Here is a 15,451-nt window from a genome sequence, read left to right on the forward strand (position 1 = left end):
TGCCAATCTATCTTTTTTTTTTTTTTTGCCAGTCTTCCTCTCTTTCTGATGAATGAAGTGCTGCTCATATTCAGTGCGAACAGGAAACAGACTGACCCATAGAACTGATCAGATGAATGGTTCATAGACGGCTATTAGAAGCTTTTATATAACCGAGTTGTGATTTTTGGACAGACAGATCTGAAAGCATACTTTTCATTTTTATGCAGTAATACAAATTATATCCGCAATAAAATGATCTTGAGGGCTGTCTGAGGCAGAGCATGCTCGTCACTGAAGATGTGCTGTACAGTAACTTGTGTCCTTGTGCTTACTATATAAGGATTTAACAAATCACTGTCTGTTTCTGCTGTTTATATACACACTACTAAGCGATCTGCACCCAGAGATAGGTTAAGAGATTTTTTTTTTTGGGGGGGGGGATTTTGACTAGGCAGTCAATAATAACCCACAAGGAATATACAAGGGAGAAAACTCAGTGGGGCATTCTGGGAGTGCTGTGATGCAGCCTGAGGCAAAGTTTGTTGCCATCCTGAAGTTGATTATTTTCAGATCCTGGAGTGCTTTATACTGGGGTGGGAGGTGATATTTTCTGATCACTGGTTCAGAAGCAGTTAAATTCACACACACACACACACACACACACACATCTAATAATGTTAACCTCAGAAGGCAAAAACTGTCAGATATTCCTATGCTTGTAAAGAAAAACTTTTTTGGTTAGTATTTTGTTTATGCTGTCCTAATTGAATGTAAATAAGAAAATAAAACTCAGCCGGTCTTGTTAGTCACATGATAGACAGTAATGTGGGTATTTTAACATTTTGGAAAGTACTCTTGATTCTCAATAGCACAAATAAATTACAGCCTGGCTTTCAACGATTCAATACTGTACATTTCCATGTGATTTGGAAGCCTGATTGTCTTTATAGACCAGTTTCAAGAGCATGTCTTGAAAAGCACAAACTTTATGCTGAAAGTGGGCTTATGTGTTTAAATAACAGATAGATGAGAGTGGGATGAGACTGCGTTGAGACTGGGTTGATATTGGGTTGATAGATAGATAGATAGATAGATAGATAGATAGATAGATAGATAGATAGATAGATAGATAGATAGATAGATAGATAGATAGATAGATTTGAGACTGGGTTGAAACTAGGTTAAGACTGGGTTGGGACTAGGTTGAGACTGGGTTGAGACTAGGTTGGGACTGGGTTGAGACTTGGTTGGGACTGGGTTGAGACTTGGTTGAAACTGGGTTGAGATTAGGTTGGGACTGGGTTGAAAGTGGGTTGAGACTGGGTTGATATTCGGTTGAGACTAGGTTGAGAGTGAGTTCAGACTTGGTTGAGAGTGGCTTTAGAGTTGGTTAAGACTGGGTTGAGACTTAGTTGAGAGTGGGTTGAGACTGGGTTGATATTGGGTTGAGAGTGGGTTTAGAGTGGGTTAAGAGTGGGTTTAGAGTGGGTTGAGACTGTGTTGAGAGTGGGTTAAGACTGGGTTAAGAGTGGGTTGAGAGTGGGTTAAGACTGGGTTAAGAGTGGGTTGAGAATGGGTTAAGAGTGGGTTTAGAGTGGGTTGAGACTGGGTTGAGAGTGGGTTGAGACTGGGTTGAGACTGGGTTGGGAGTGGGTTAAGACTGGGTTGAGAGTGGGTTGAGACTGGGTTGAGAGTGGGTTAAGACTGGGTTGAGAGTGGGTTAAGACTGGGTTGAGAGTGGGTTGAGACTGGGTTGAGAGTGGGTTAAGACTGGGTTGAGAGTGGGTTAAGACTGGGTTGGGAGTGGGTTAAGACTGGGTTGAGAGTGGGTTGAGACTGGGTTGAGAGTGGGTTGAGACTGGGTTGGGAGTGGGTTGAGACTGGGTTGAGAGTGGGTTAAGACTGGGTTGAGAGTGGGTTAAGACTGGGTTGAGAGTGGGTTAAGACTGGGTTGGGAGTGGGTTAAGACTGGGTTGAGAGTGGGTTAAGACTGGGTTGGGAGTGGGTTAAGAGTGGGTTGAGAGTGGGTTAAGACTGGGTTGAGAGTGGGTTGAGACTGGGTTGAGAGTGGGTTAAGACTGGGTTGAGAGTGGGTTAAGACTGGGTTGGGAGTGGGTTAAGACTGGGTTGAGAGTGGGTTGAGACTGGGTTGAGAGTGGGTTAAGACTGGGTTGAGAGTGGGTTAAGACTGGGTTGAGAGTGGGTTGAGACTGGGTTGGGAGTGGGTTAAGACTGGGTTGAGAGTGGGTTAAGACTGGGTTGAGAGTGGGTTAAGAGTGGGTTGAGAGTGGGTTAAGACTGGGTTGAGAGTGGGTTAAGAGTGGGTTGAGAGTGGGTTAAGACTGGGTTGAGAGTGGGTTAAGACTGGGTTGAGAGTGGGTTAAGACTGGGTTGAGAGTGGGTTAAGAGTGGGTTGAGACTGGGTTGAGAGTGGGTTAAGACTGGGTTGAGAGTGGGTTAAGACTGGGTTGAGAGTGGGTTGAGAGTGGGTTAAGACTGGGTTGAGAGTGGGTTAAGACTGGGTTGAGAGTGGGTTGAGAGTGGGTTAAGACTGGGTTGAGAGTGGGTTGAGAGTGGGTTAAGACTGGGTTGAGAGTGGGTTAAGACTGGGTTGAGAGTGGGTTAAGACTGGGTTGAGAGTGGGTTGAGAGTGGGTTAAGACTGGGTTGAGAGTGGGTTAAGACTGGGTTGAGAGTGGGTTGAGAGTGGGTTAAGACTGGGTTGAGAGTGGGTTAAGACTGGGTTGAGAGTGGGTTGAGAGTGGGTTAAGACTGGGTTGGGAGTGGGTTAAGACTGGGTTGAGAGTGGGTTGAGACTGGGTTGAGAGTGGGTTAAGACTGGGTTGAGAGTGGGTTAAGACTGGGTTGAGAGTGGGTTGAGACTGGGTTGGGAGTGGGTTAAGACTGGGTTGAGAGTGGGTTAAGACTGGGTTGAGAGTGGGTTAAGACTGGGTTGAGAGTGGGTTAAGACTGGGTTGAGAGTGGGTTAAGAGTGGGTTGAGAGTGGGTTAAGACTGGGTTGAGAGTGGGTTGAGAGTGGGTTAAGACTGGGTTGAGAGTGGGTTGAGAGTGGGTTAAGAGTGGGTTGAGACTGGGTTGAGAGTGGGTTAAGACTGGGTTGAGAGTGGGTTAAGACTGGGTTGAGAGTGGGTTGAGAGTGGGTTAAGACTGGGTTGAGAGTGGGTTAAGACTGGGTTGAGAGTGGGTTGAGAGTGGGTTAAGACTGGGTTGAGAGTGGGTTGAGAGTGGGTTAAGACTGGGTTGAGAGTGGGTTAAGACTGGGTTGAGAGTGGGTTAAGACTGGGTTGAGAGTGGGTTGAGAGTGGGTTAAGACTGGGTTGAGAGTGGGTTAAGACTGGGTTGAGAGTGGGTTGAGAGTGGGTTAAGACTGGGTTGAGAGTGGGTTAAGACTGGGTTGAGAGTGGGTTGAGAGTGGGTTAAGACTGGGTTGAGAGTGGGTTGAGAGTGGGTTAAGACTGGGTTGAGAGTGGGTTGAGAGTGGGTTAAGACTGGGTTGAGAGTGGGTTAAGAGTGGGTTAAGACTGGGTTGAGAGTGGGTTAAGACTGGGTTGAGAGTGGGTTAAGACTGGGTTGAGAGTGGGTTAAGACTGGGTTGAGAGTGCGTTGAGAGTGGGTTAAGACTGGGTTGAGAGTGGGTTAAGAGTGGGTTAAGACTGGGTTGAGAGTGGGTTAAGACTGGGTTGAGAGTGGGTTAAGAGTGGGTTGAGAGTGGGTTAAGAGTGGGTTAAGACTGGGTTGAGAGTGGGTTAAGACTGGGTTGAGAGTGGGTTAAGAGTGGGTTAAGACTGGGTTGAGAGTGGGTTAAGACTGGGTTGAGAGTGGGTTAAGACTGGGTTGAGAGTGGGTTAAGAGTGCGTTGAGAGTGGGTTAAGACTGGGTTGAGAGTGGGTTAAGAGTGGGTTAAGACTGGGTTGAGAGTGGGTTAAGACTGGGTTGAGAGTGGGTTAAGACTGGGTTGAGAGTGGGTTAAGAGTGCGTTGAGAGTGGGTTGAGAGTGGGTTAAGAGTGGGTTGAGAGTGGGTTAAGACTGGGTTGAGAGTGGGTTAAGAGTGGGTTGAGAGTGGGTTAAGACTGGGTTGAGAGTGGGTTAAGACTGGGTTAAGACTGGGTTGAGAGTGGGTTAAGAGTGGGTTGAGAGTGGGTTAAGACTGGGTTGAGAGTGGGTTAAGACTGGGTTGAGAGTGGGTTGAGACTGGGTTGAGAGTGGGTTGAGACTGGGTTGAGAGTGGGTTAAGACTGGGTTGAGAGTGGGTTAAGACTGGGTTGAGAGTGGGTTGAGACTGGGTTGAGAGTGGGTTAAGAGTGGGTTGAGAGTGGGTTGAGAGTGGGTTAAGACTGGGTTGAGAGTGGGTTAAGACTGGGTTGAGAGTGGGTTAAGACTGGGTTGAGAGTGGGTTGAGAGTGGGTTAAGAGTGGGTTGAGACTGGGTTGAGAGTGGGTTAAGACTGGGTTGAGAGTGGGTTAAGACTGGGTTGAGAGTGGGTTAAGACTGGGTTGAGAGTGGGTTAAGACTGGGTTGAGAGTGGGTTGAGACTGGGTTGAGAGTGGGTTAAGAGTGGGTTGAGAGTGGGTTGAGAGTGGGTTAAGACTGGGTTGAGAGTGGGTTAAGAGTGGGTTGAGACTGGGTTGAGAGTGGGTTAAGACTGGGTTGAGAGTGGGTTAAGACTGGGTTGAGAGTGGGTTAAGACTGGGTTGAGAGTGGGTTGAGACTGGGTTGAGAGTGGGTTAAGAGTGGGTTGAGAGTGGGTTGAGAGTGGGTTAAGACTGGGTTGAGAGTGGGTTAAGAGTGGGTTGAGACTGGGTTGAGAGTGGGTTAAGACTGGGTTGAGAGTGGGTTAAGACTGGGTTGAGAGTGGGTTAAGACTGGGTTGAGAGTGGGTTGAGACTGGGTTGAGAGTGGGTTAAGAGTGGGTTGAGAGTGGGTTGAGACTGGGTTGAGAGTGGGTTAAGACTGGGTTGAGAGTGGGTTAAGACTGGGTTGAGAGTGGGTTAAGACTGGGTTGAGAGTGGGTTGCTTAAGAAGTAGACATGGTTCTGTTTTTGCATTATTGACACACTCGTCACAAAACACACAACATGCAGTGGTCACATCTCAACAATTCCATTTCTACCTCTACTGATCTAACTAGCCTAGTTTATCTACCTATGTGGATTCTTTCACTTTCTTTCTTTGTGTGTGTGTGTGTGTGTAGGTTTTGTGTTTAAAACAGGTCAACTAACATTAAGCCTGGACCATTCTAATTAATGAGGTCTCTCCTGGTGTGTGTGTTTTTTGTTTTTTTGTTTTTTTTGGCATAGAAGTGAATTGTCGGCTTGTTGCAGTCGACTCTCTCAGCCTGTTCATCTGGGGAAGCCAAAGCTTTAACCACCCACACAATAGCTATATTGCATTACATTACATAATTCCTTTGATAAACAGACATGTTTATGTAGGACAGTTCTCAAACATAGATCACATTCGGTTAGAACTGGTAAGATGTGTTTTTTTTAATATAATAATACTACCCACTTTCAAATTGTCAGATACTCATCTGCAGAAATGTTTTACAGAAATAAATATGAAATGCATGACAGTGTAACCACAATGAAATTGCTAGTGAGCAGTTCACAGCAACCTTGATGGTTTTCTCCCAGTTATTTCTCCCAACATGACACCAGTACAGCCTAGATCATTATCTAATCTGTATGAGAGATTTTCTTTGGGTGAGTGGGTCCATCTTTTCAAGGCACCTGACACTCAGCATAAGTGTGAAGATCTGTTAACTCATCCTGAAGGCTTGTTACTTGAGTGCTCTTCCTGCAGCATCTGGTTGCGACGGCACAACAGATGTGCACAGTATTCCTGCAAAGTTTTAGCGTGTTCTCGGTGTAGGTGGCTAGGTAGTTTAGTGCAATTTGTTCAAACTTGGGAATGAGCTCTAATTCACTGAAAATGCCAGCTCCAAAATCGTGGGTTTCATTCCCACGGGTTTCCTCCAAGTTCTCTGGGTTTCCTTCCACGTGGTTGATTTTTAATTGCCCCAGGTATGTGTGTGTGTGTGCTGTGTGATGGATCAGCATCCCATCCCATTACTTCTGCTTTCCACCAAGTGCTCTCTGGGATTGGGTTCACCGTGACCTTGGCTAGGATAACGGTGCTACTGAAGATGAATAGATTCATCTCCTTAAACAGTGTCCCTCACTGGGTCATTTCTGTGTTTTGACGCTTAGGGCATGCCTACCTGTTTATCTGGCCATAACATATTTCTGTATTAATGCTTTGAACAAATGATTGTGTTATTTTAAGCAATTAATATGACATCCCACTAGACCTAGAGAGGGTTTGTTGATGATTACTGAGTTCTAATTGTTGAGTAAAACCTCCACATGGTGCTATGGGCAGCTGGCTAGGGGAGTGTGGCAGGAAGCAGCCAGAATGCCAATGACTTGGATGCCCTCCCCATCTCACGGAGTGTGCTGAAACAGCAATTCTCTCTCTTATGAGCTGACAGATGGTCATAACTTTAACTTCACTCTTAATTTGACATCTTTAAGGGATATTTCAAGAGGGAGATTCTATACCGCTTTAAGGGATAATATGTGCTATATAGCTATATAGTCACTGCTTGTCTGTTGTCATGTCAACAAACTTCTTATTTCTGTAGCACAGATTATTGCTCACTTCTCATCAGAAGGTGTTGTATTAACTTAACAATCTACATAAACAAAATGAATGTGTAATTGTGGATCTGGTGAAGGTTTCTACGAGGTTATAGCAAATATACGATTAACAGGATATTCACAATATTGAACATAAAAGAATGAATGTCATTCTTTAATTAAATTTTAATCATTCAAACATTGATAAATTGCTGTCAGATTCATTGATCACTCTAGGAAAAGAAATCCACTTTGAGCTGCTAACTGTGTCACGCTGTACTAATTTATTTATTTATTTAGCGCATCTTTTCCTGCAAGATTCAATTTTAAGAAGCTAAGGACCTTAGACTGTTATTGAATTAGTTAAGTTATAAGACAGGCTTCGAACTGGCAGGGGCCTTTCTGTGTGCAGTTTGCATGTTCTCCCGCGTGCCTGCATGGGTTTACTCCGGGTACTCCGGTTTCCTCCCACAGTCCAAAAAAAATGTGTACATTTGGTTGATTGGTAATTCTAAATTGCCCATAGGAGTGAGTGTGAGTGTGTGTGATTGTCTGTCTATATGTGTGGCCCTGTGATGGACTGGTGACCTGTCCAGGGTGTACCCCTGCCTTTCACCCAATGTGTGCTGGCTCCAGCAGATCCCTATGACCCTAATTAGGAATAAAGCGGATATAGAAAATGGATGGATGGATAAGACAGGCTTCAAAAGGTTTCCTTTTCTGATTTCTTTTCAGACCTATTAAGTCGCACTGTTTTAGTTTATTTTTTCACCTTTGCTCAGAAGGAGATTCTCTGCATATCAGTGTGATTTCAGTCAGGCCTCATGTTTGCTCTGGCTCTGCTCTTTTGCTCAGATGGCACTTTGAGTGTTGTGGTAGTGTTCACAGTAAGAAGAAAGTACAAGTCTGCAGGAGCAACTGCAGTTTTTCTCCTAAATGCGTAAACTTGTGTATTAGGTATTTGCTTTCTGCAAATTAATCTTTGTTAATAATCTCTATACTGCAGATGTGAACAAAAAATTTCACATAGTGCACAAAAGCTTCTATTCAACGCATGCATTTTTTTTCCGGACATGATCCATTTGAGCAGTGGCAATGGCATTGTAAATCCCGAAGTAATTAATGAGGTACATTGGTTCATTTTATGTTATCAGATATAATCATTCAGTATGTGCTCTGCGAAGGGAATCGGTCGTCCTTCCCTGACTTTACCCTGCGCCATTTCATGCCGCATTCAGTGTACAGGATTTCGCGGACCTTTATTATTTTCCCAGCATTTCTGAAAAGGTAAAAAGTGTGTGTTTGCTGTGTGTGCACTTTAAAGTTAAAAACCTGTGAAAAATTGCATCCTTGGTGAGCAGGGTTGGAAGTTAGTTCCCATTGGGGTTCTTTATTTTTCTCTTTCTATCGATTCTCTTTGGCTGATTAATGGCGGTGGGCTGTAAACTCACCCGGGGCAGATCGGTGTTTGTTTGGAGTGGGACAGCTATGGGAATGAGCATTATTAAGGAAGACATGTGAAGCTGGTTTTATTTATATTATTTGTCAGCCTAGCATCTATAACCTGCTTATATATCTCATAGAGCTCACTACATCGCATCAATCTGGGTCTTTTCTATTTCCAAATTTCTGATATCACTATGGCTTCTTATCATGTATTCACTGATAGATCTGAATATCTAGTCCATATAAAATATTTCAGGAGAGCTAATTCGTGTCTTTTGCCCATCTTGTAGCGTTAAGGCTAGCATCTAACTGTCGTTCCAGCCGTGCCATTAAAATGGCATCAAGCCAGCATCCCGACCTCATGAGGACTCGACAGCTCCATCCATTTGCATATGATAATTTGGAAATGTGATTTTGTTACTCCGAGCAGTCTGTGTTTGTCGGGAATGATTAAAGCTCCAGCGGTGATCAGTAGGGAGGAGTGCCAAGTGTGCATATAGCATCAGGGTGGAGGGCAGCAGGCGTGCTGAGGCTGCTGTTTCCCGGACGTGGAGGTCAGTCGAAGTCAGTAGAAGAAGCAAGTGCTACAGCTAGAACATTGCTCTTCAGAGAGGAATATTCTGCTGCCTGCATCACTACACAGTCCTTCACTACCCTGCAGTATGGCTGTAATTCTTGTCTTTTTAGTATCCTAACAGTTTGTCATGCTCCTTTGCCAAAGTGATATCTCATTTTTCATATACATAGTGGGTTTTTTTTTTTAGAATGTTTTGGGACGTCTGCCTTTACATGTACATGAATGTAATATGGAGTTGTCCCGCCCTTTGCAGCTATAACAGCTTCAACTCTTCTGGGAAGGCTTTCCACAAGGTTTAGGAGTGTGTTTATGGGAATTTTTGACCGTTCCACTAGAAGCGCATTTGTGAGGTCAGGCACTGATGTTGGACGAGAAGGTCTGGCTCACAGTCTCCGCTATAATTCATCCCAAAGGTGTTCTATGGGGTTGAGGTCAGGACTCTGTGCAGGCCAGTCAAGGTCCTCCACACCAAACTCACTCATCCATGTCTTTATGGACCTTGCTTTGGTCACTGGTGTATAGTCATGTTGGAACAGGAAGGGGTCATCCCCAAATTGTTCCCACAAAGAGCATGAAATTGTCCAAAATGTCTTGGTATGAAGCTGAAGCATTAAGAGTTCCTTTCACTGGAACTAAGGGGCTGAGCCCAACCCCTGAACTCAATGATTTGGAGGGGTGTCCCAAAACTTTTGGCAATATAGTGTACCTTGCAAATCACACAGGGCAGAGAGTATGACCTTTAAAAAGTGTGTTAAGAAGGAGTTAGTCCTAAAGTATACACAAAGTTAGGGACATTTGACTCTCCAACTCTGACTGTATTAACATTAAAGCTAAAGCTAAAGGGTTAAAGCCCATGCTGCATGTGTGCAGAAGGTGCCTTCTCTCACTCTTCTATTTTAAATGCAGAAGACTTCCTCTGCATTTCTCTCTGTATCTGTATGCTTACTCCATGGCTTCCTTTTGTTCCTCCTTACTTTTAATCAGTGCCCCCTCCCTCTTCTCACACAGTGTCATTATTGATGTCTTCACCCAGAGGGACTGGGACGAGCGTTAGGCAGCAGTTCTTGCTCCTGCTTGCCTCCTCTGTCCTTGATTGAGCCATTTTAAGTATTGCAAGTATTGATTTCATTATGAATACAGGCATGAAGGATGTGGGTAGCTGTGACGGGAAAGAAATTTAAGCCAGGTCCTAGTGCTCATTTCAGGATTTGGATAGTGCTGGGATTGTACTGGATTATTTATCTTTAATAAGTATTTATTTAACGTCTCCTAAATTTTGACATCTCGAGTAGTATATGATGTTCAATGTGTTCAGCAATGAAAATGCTGTTGGTGGATTAATGTATATTTATTCATATTTATTCTATAAAGTAGATTTTCATGCTCCCTTGCTGAACATGGTCTTCAATAACTCTTCTTATAGTCATTTATAACTTGTATATTGTATGTTTAATGTATTAATCGCTTGCAGTTGTAATTGTTGCAAAATAAAGAAAGGATTCAGTACATTCATTATCAACAAGCCTTTGCTAGAGTCTTTTCCTGGTTGTGCTCCTGTTGTATTTATTTGCATGCATCTTTTTCAAAAATTTGGAATAAATACAAATAAATATGGCGATTCATTTAAAATGAAGTGGGGCATTTGTCAAAAATATACCACATTTCTTTTTTTATGATTGCACACACATTAAAGGGTTTGCTCACCCTGGAAATTAACTGGTAATCCAGGTAAAATTTATGGTATAAATTTTAGCAGGTAAATATTAATTTTCTCTTTTTTCCCCCACCCTTTATTTGTTTATTTTTTCACTTAAATCTTGTTGGTACATTATAGATGGAAAATGATTTATCTTAGGTTCGATGTTAACAGTGGTGTGTTTACATCCAGGTCACTATATTGCCTTAAAATATACTGCATCATGTACAAAACATTGTACTTTCGACAAACACAAATAAAATAATTTATACCAATTCTATTCTGAAATTTACAAAAAATCTTATGCCGACATTCCCATATTTCAGTGAATCATCATACATTTCTTTCCCTGTTTCTCTTATAGCTTCCGCTGTGTTCTGCGTCTGGTCTCCGGCTCATGTTGGCCTGTAATGCACATAAATGTGATTTATTAAATGGGATCGTACTCCTCTTGCTGTGCGGTCCAGCTCCCTTGCCTCTGCTGCATATGTTTTCATATCCCAGGTTTCATGCACTGTTGAAATAAGGTGTACTCCTCATCTGACTGACTGTGTGATTTATCGTTCGCGATATTTGTGCCGAAGTGCACACTTTCTGTTTACTGACCCCAGGAATGTTCATTTATATTTTGTTTCATGAAGTGTTGCTGTCCATTGAAGTGGTATGTAACTGTAAGGCCTGTCAGTGATAATATACAGATACTGTACGCTGCTTATCCTCATCTCCTGTCTGAAATCGTCCACTCTGATGATGTACAAGGGTCAAATTGACACTGTTGTTTTTTTTTTCTTTATCTGATCTTATTCTATAGACATCATAACATCTGTTCTTTCCATATTTCTGTTATTCGGAAGAACAGATTTTTCTTGCAGAAATGTTTTTAAAGCATACCGAATATATGCTTTGGTGTATTGTAGGCTGTTCAGTGACTAATGTGGTCATGGCTGCTCTTGCTCAGGTCAGTAGGTCTCTGGCTTTCATCTTTGGAGGACAAGTGTGAGATGCTTCAGTGCTCTTTTCCAGCAGCCCCGGTGTGTGACTGAGCCCCCTGTGTGTGCAGGCCCTCTCAGCCGTCCGCAGCTCCCGACCTGGAAGTGATCTCCCAGCAGGTGGAGGATGAAGGCCAGTGCATGGCTCCAGTGCAGCTGGTCAGCTTTGCTTACCGAGATCTCCCTCTGGCCGCACTCGACATCTCACTGGCAGGCTCTCAGCTCATCTCCAACCTGGATGAAGAGGAAAATAGAGAAGGGTAGGAGAATATCTTACATATATAAATCACACACACAATCACAAAAACACAGAAACAGACATAGGTAATGACAAAGTCATCCACTGAGCACTGGTCAGGAATTATAATAGGCATTTTCGATGGCTCGTAGGATTCATGTTGAGCATAAAAACTGTAGATGGTTAAATTGCCCAATAACATTTACAACAGGTTTTTAGATCCTTGCAGTTAGGCCTATTTAAAAGCTACTAAAAGACAAACTATCTGAAAAATCAGGAGGAACAACATACTGAGCAGTTCGTACTCAGATCAACGATACTGACTTTTACATGGTATTCCTGGAATTTATTGAATGTTTGGCTAGATCTGAGATAAGAGATAGATTGTTATGTAAACCGCTCTTCAGTCTCTAAGCATAGTATTGGATCATACTGATCATACTGATCATAATCTCAGTTTCACTGAAAACCCCAGCAGGATGTTTGTCATAATGTCTCAGAACATCGTCTCACTAATATCGGGCAGAGATGCCATGTGATTCGTTGTTATCTTAGCCAACGTGATACCTGAATATGAATACTGAAATGTTTAGCGATAGCACATGGCTTCAAGTTGATGGCAAGTAGCAGTAAACTGCTCCTTCTCCATCAAAACTGTAATTATTTGCGATTGCTGATCCCCTAGAACAGTCTAGAACAGTCTCTAGAGGTTATAAAGAATGGTGTGAGAAACAAAAAACATCCGGTAAGCAGAGGCTCTGCAGACTGAACAGCTTGTTGATGAGAGAGATCAGAGGAGAATGAACAGATTGGTCTGAACTTACAGGAAGTCTGCAGTAACCCTTAACTCTGTAATAATCACTCTTAACAAGAGTCGTGAACTGAAAAGCATCTACCTGTGACCGGTTCCACTCGGTCAGCCATGAACAAGACTGGACAGGTGATTGTTTGTCCCAGGTGTGGAACAAAAGGAAAAGACCACAACTGTGTTGAAAACTAGCCATGGATTGAAACCTACCTTGAATTTTAGTAAGTATCTACTTTTAAATTGTGGCATTTAATCTTAAAAACAGAATTTTATTATTAAAGTCCCAAATTAGCAGCCGTTCTTTTGAAAATGTTATTTTTGAAAGGGTGAAATTACAGAAATAAAGAGTGAAGCATGTAATATTTACAGAAAAATGCTGTGACTCTTTCACACCTTTTTTTTACCCATGATGTGTTGAGTATAGTGAGTCTGTAACACTCTTCAGTGTGAGGGTTATGCACTTGGTTGTTGGCCTTTTGGTCTCTGCTGTCCGGTCTGGGTAGTGTGAGTCATGCTGGACAGGCACTGCGCAGTGCTCTGCTCCATGCTGAGCAAGTAGACAAACACCATAAGCTTAATTATGGCAAGCGTCACAGCATTCACAGGCCACACCTACCTGGGTGTTTGTGCTTGTGTGTGTGTGTGTGTGTGTGTATGTGTGTGTGTGTGTGTGTGTCTAAGACCAGATGGCCTATGCACACTCCTAGGTGTGCGTGTGTGTGTGTGTGTGTGTGTGTGTGTGTGGTCATAAACTAACATTGGCCTGTACCTGATGATTGAACTGTTGGTTATTCTGTTTAGTGGTACATCAAATACCACATATAACCTAATGCCACTATAATGAAAGGAGTATAAAAAGTACACACACACACACACACACACACACACACACTGATAATAGATGTTACTATTTAACCCTAATGAGAAGCCTGAGGGGATGGTGGTGGTGAGGAAAAACTCCCTGAGATGATCTGAGGAAGAAACCTTGAGAGGAACCAGGCTCAGAAGGGAACCTCATCCTCATTTGGGTGACACTGGACAGTAAATAATGTAACTGTTGGTAATGTCCTTTCTACAACAGCAACCAAAGGCTCTTGAGGAAATAATAGGTCAGTGTTGTTCATTATAGACACTAATTCCTTGCTGTTTCAAGCTGACTGATGCAATGGCAGTTCAGAGACTGTGTTATAGTCTCCAAGTAGTTCTGTCCACAACAGTCCCCTGGGTCATAGCCTGTCCACACAGATCTATCCACAGCAGCAGAGAGCACCACCAAGCGACGAGACTCCAACCAGGGGTAGAATGTCTGGATGGATCAGACAAGTCCAGAAAGAAGAAGTGGTCACAGTGGAAACTCTCGGGAGTGGGCCAGAGAAAGAGAGAGAGAGAGAGAGAGAGAGAGAGAGAGAGATATTAGGTATGCTTGATGTTTAAAGACAATGTAGATTATGTGTAAAGTGCAGGCAGGAACTCCGGCAAGACTAGCTATGACAGGATAACTAAAAGGGAGAGCCAGAAGGTGACAGACAACTTGCGAGGGTGGTAAGGTGACAGAATCCAAACATCCCAGTACACCAAACACTCTGCTCCTTTGCCTAAGAAAAACTATACATTGAAAGCTTGACTAAACAAATGTGTCTTCAGCCTGGACTTAAACATTGAGTTAATTAAGGTATAACACACTGTTCTCGTTGATATAGAAGATAGGGATAGGAGGAGAGAGATGATTCGCTGTGGCAACCCCTGAAGGGCAAAGCTAAAAGAAGAAAAAAGAAGAAGACACTGTTCTTGTTGTTGTGGTTGCATTTAATGCATACATTCAAATAGTGAAGAGGTTCTTGGTCCATACTCTGCACAGTTTCTGTACTTAAACAGGAGCAATGCTGTTCTTTGGTGCTTTCACTAAAAATACCATATCACTTATTTTCAATAAAATGCCTCCAAATATCTCAAATTTGAATGTTAGCACATGGCCAGATACTTGCACTTGGCTCAGACTTGAGTCAGACTCAGAGACTCGTGCACCTGGAAACGCTGCAAAGTTATGAAGTCCGATCATCTTACACCCCTCTCTAAAACATACTCCGAGTTCTTTTTGAGCAAACAGACATCCGCATGTTTGGCAGAGGTTCATTTCCATGTAAATCTTTCATTGTGTGAAACCTTCTCATTTTAGTATTGTATTGTCTGCTTTATGAACACCTTCTTTGTCCATCTAGATGTGTGTGTGTGTGTCTGTGTGTGGGTGTGTGTGTGTGCTCCCTGTGATTAGACTGGTGATTGACTTAACATGGACTTCGGATCAGAGACTTGTGACACGACTCTCTCTTCATCAGTTCATCTTTTGTTCTGGGATTTCCTGGATCCTCGTTTGCGTACGCTTGTAGAAACAGTAACACAAACATGTTCAGGCAAACAATAGTCCATGGTGAAAGTGACCCGGCAACACTGTAGTGTTATGAAGCATGATCAGCTCACAGTTCTCTCGGAAAAATTCTGTTGAAGTGCAGGCAGCTCTAGAAGGATGTACACAAAGTTCCTTTCGAGTAAACTGAGAACTGCCTGTTTAGCAGAGTTTTTTTTTTTTTTTTCTGCGTGTAGTTCTTTCATTGTTTGAAGAACACACCCAGCTTAACCTTAGTAAAGCATTTTGTTATTGCTTAATCTGCTCTATGAACAGTTTCTTTGTCAATCTTTGAGATCATTTACACAAAATCTAGGCATCTCAATGTAGGACTCTCTTAATGGTGGACGAACATAGTTTGGTACCTGATACGTCTATCTCCATCACCAGTTCCTTCGTTGGTGTTTTGGGGTTGAATTGAAAGTCCATTCATCCCTGGAAGTTCATTTTGTGCCTGTTAATCTAGATCTTTGTATTTGCATACAGCTGTTTTTACAGATGCTTCAGGAAACCTTCACTGGTTTGAAAATCGCATATCAAGTAAAAGAAAAAACCCAAAACTGAAGAGAAACCACAAGTATTTTTTTTTTTCAGAGATCTTGGCTGAGTTGCTTGGACTTTCCCAGGGTAACAAGGACAAAAGCATTGTATC

General features: G+C 42.9%; 1 protein-coding gene across 2 annotated transcripts in view; it reads left to right on the forward strand.

Moving 5' to 3' along the window:
- The window catches only part of tmem266 (transmembrane protein 266), a 52,481-nt gene that overhangs the window by 5,221 nt on the left and 31,809 nt on the right, over positions 1-15,451 (forward strand). Inside the window, exon 3 of one of the 2 annotated variants that reach the window (XM_058408377.1) lies at positions 11,421-11,609. The exons of the other annotated variant lie outside the window; for it this stretch is intronic. Within the exon in view, the coding sequence (XP_058264360.1) occupies positions 11,421-11,609 (189 nt within the window). The remainder of the gene's footprint in view (positions 1-11,420; positions 11,610-15,451) is intronic. 2 annotated transcript variants of the gene reach the window in all.

The sequence above is a fragment of the Hemibagrus wyckioides genome, linkage group LG14, assembly GCF_019097595.1.
Source record: "Hemibagrus wyckioides isolate EC202008001 linkage group LG14, SWU_Hwy_1.0, whole genome shotgun sequence".
Taxonomy (NCBI): Eukaryota; Metazoa; Chordata; class Actinopteri; order Siluriformes; family Bagridae; genus Hemibagrus; species Hemibagrus wyckioides.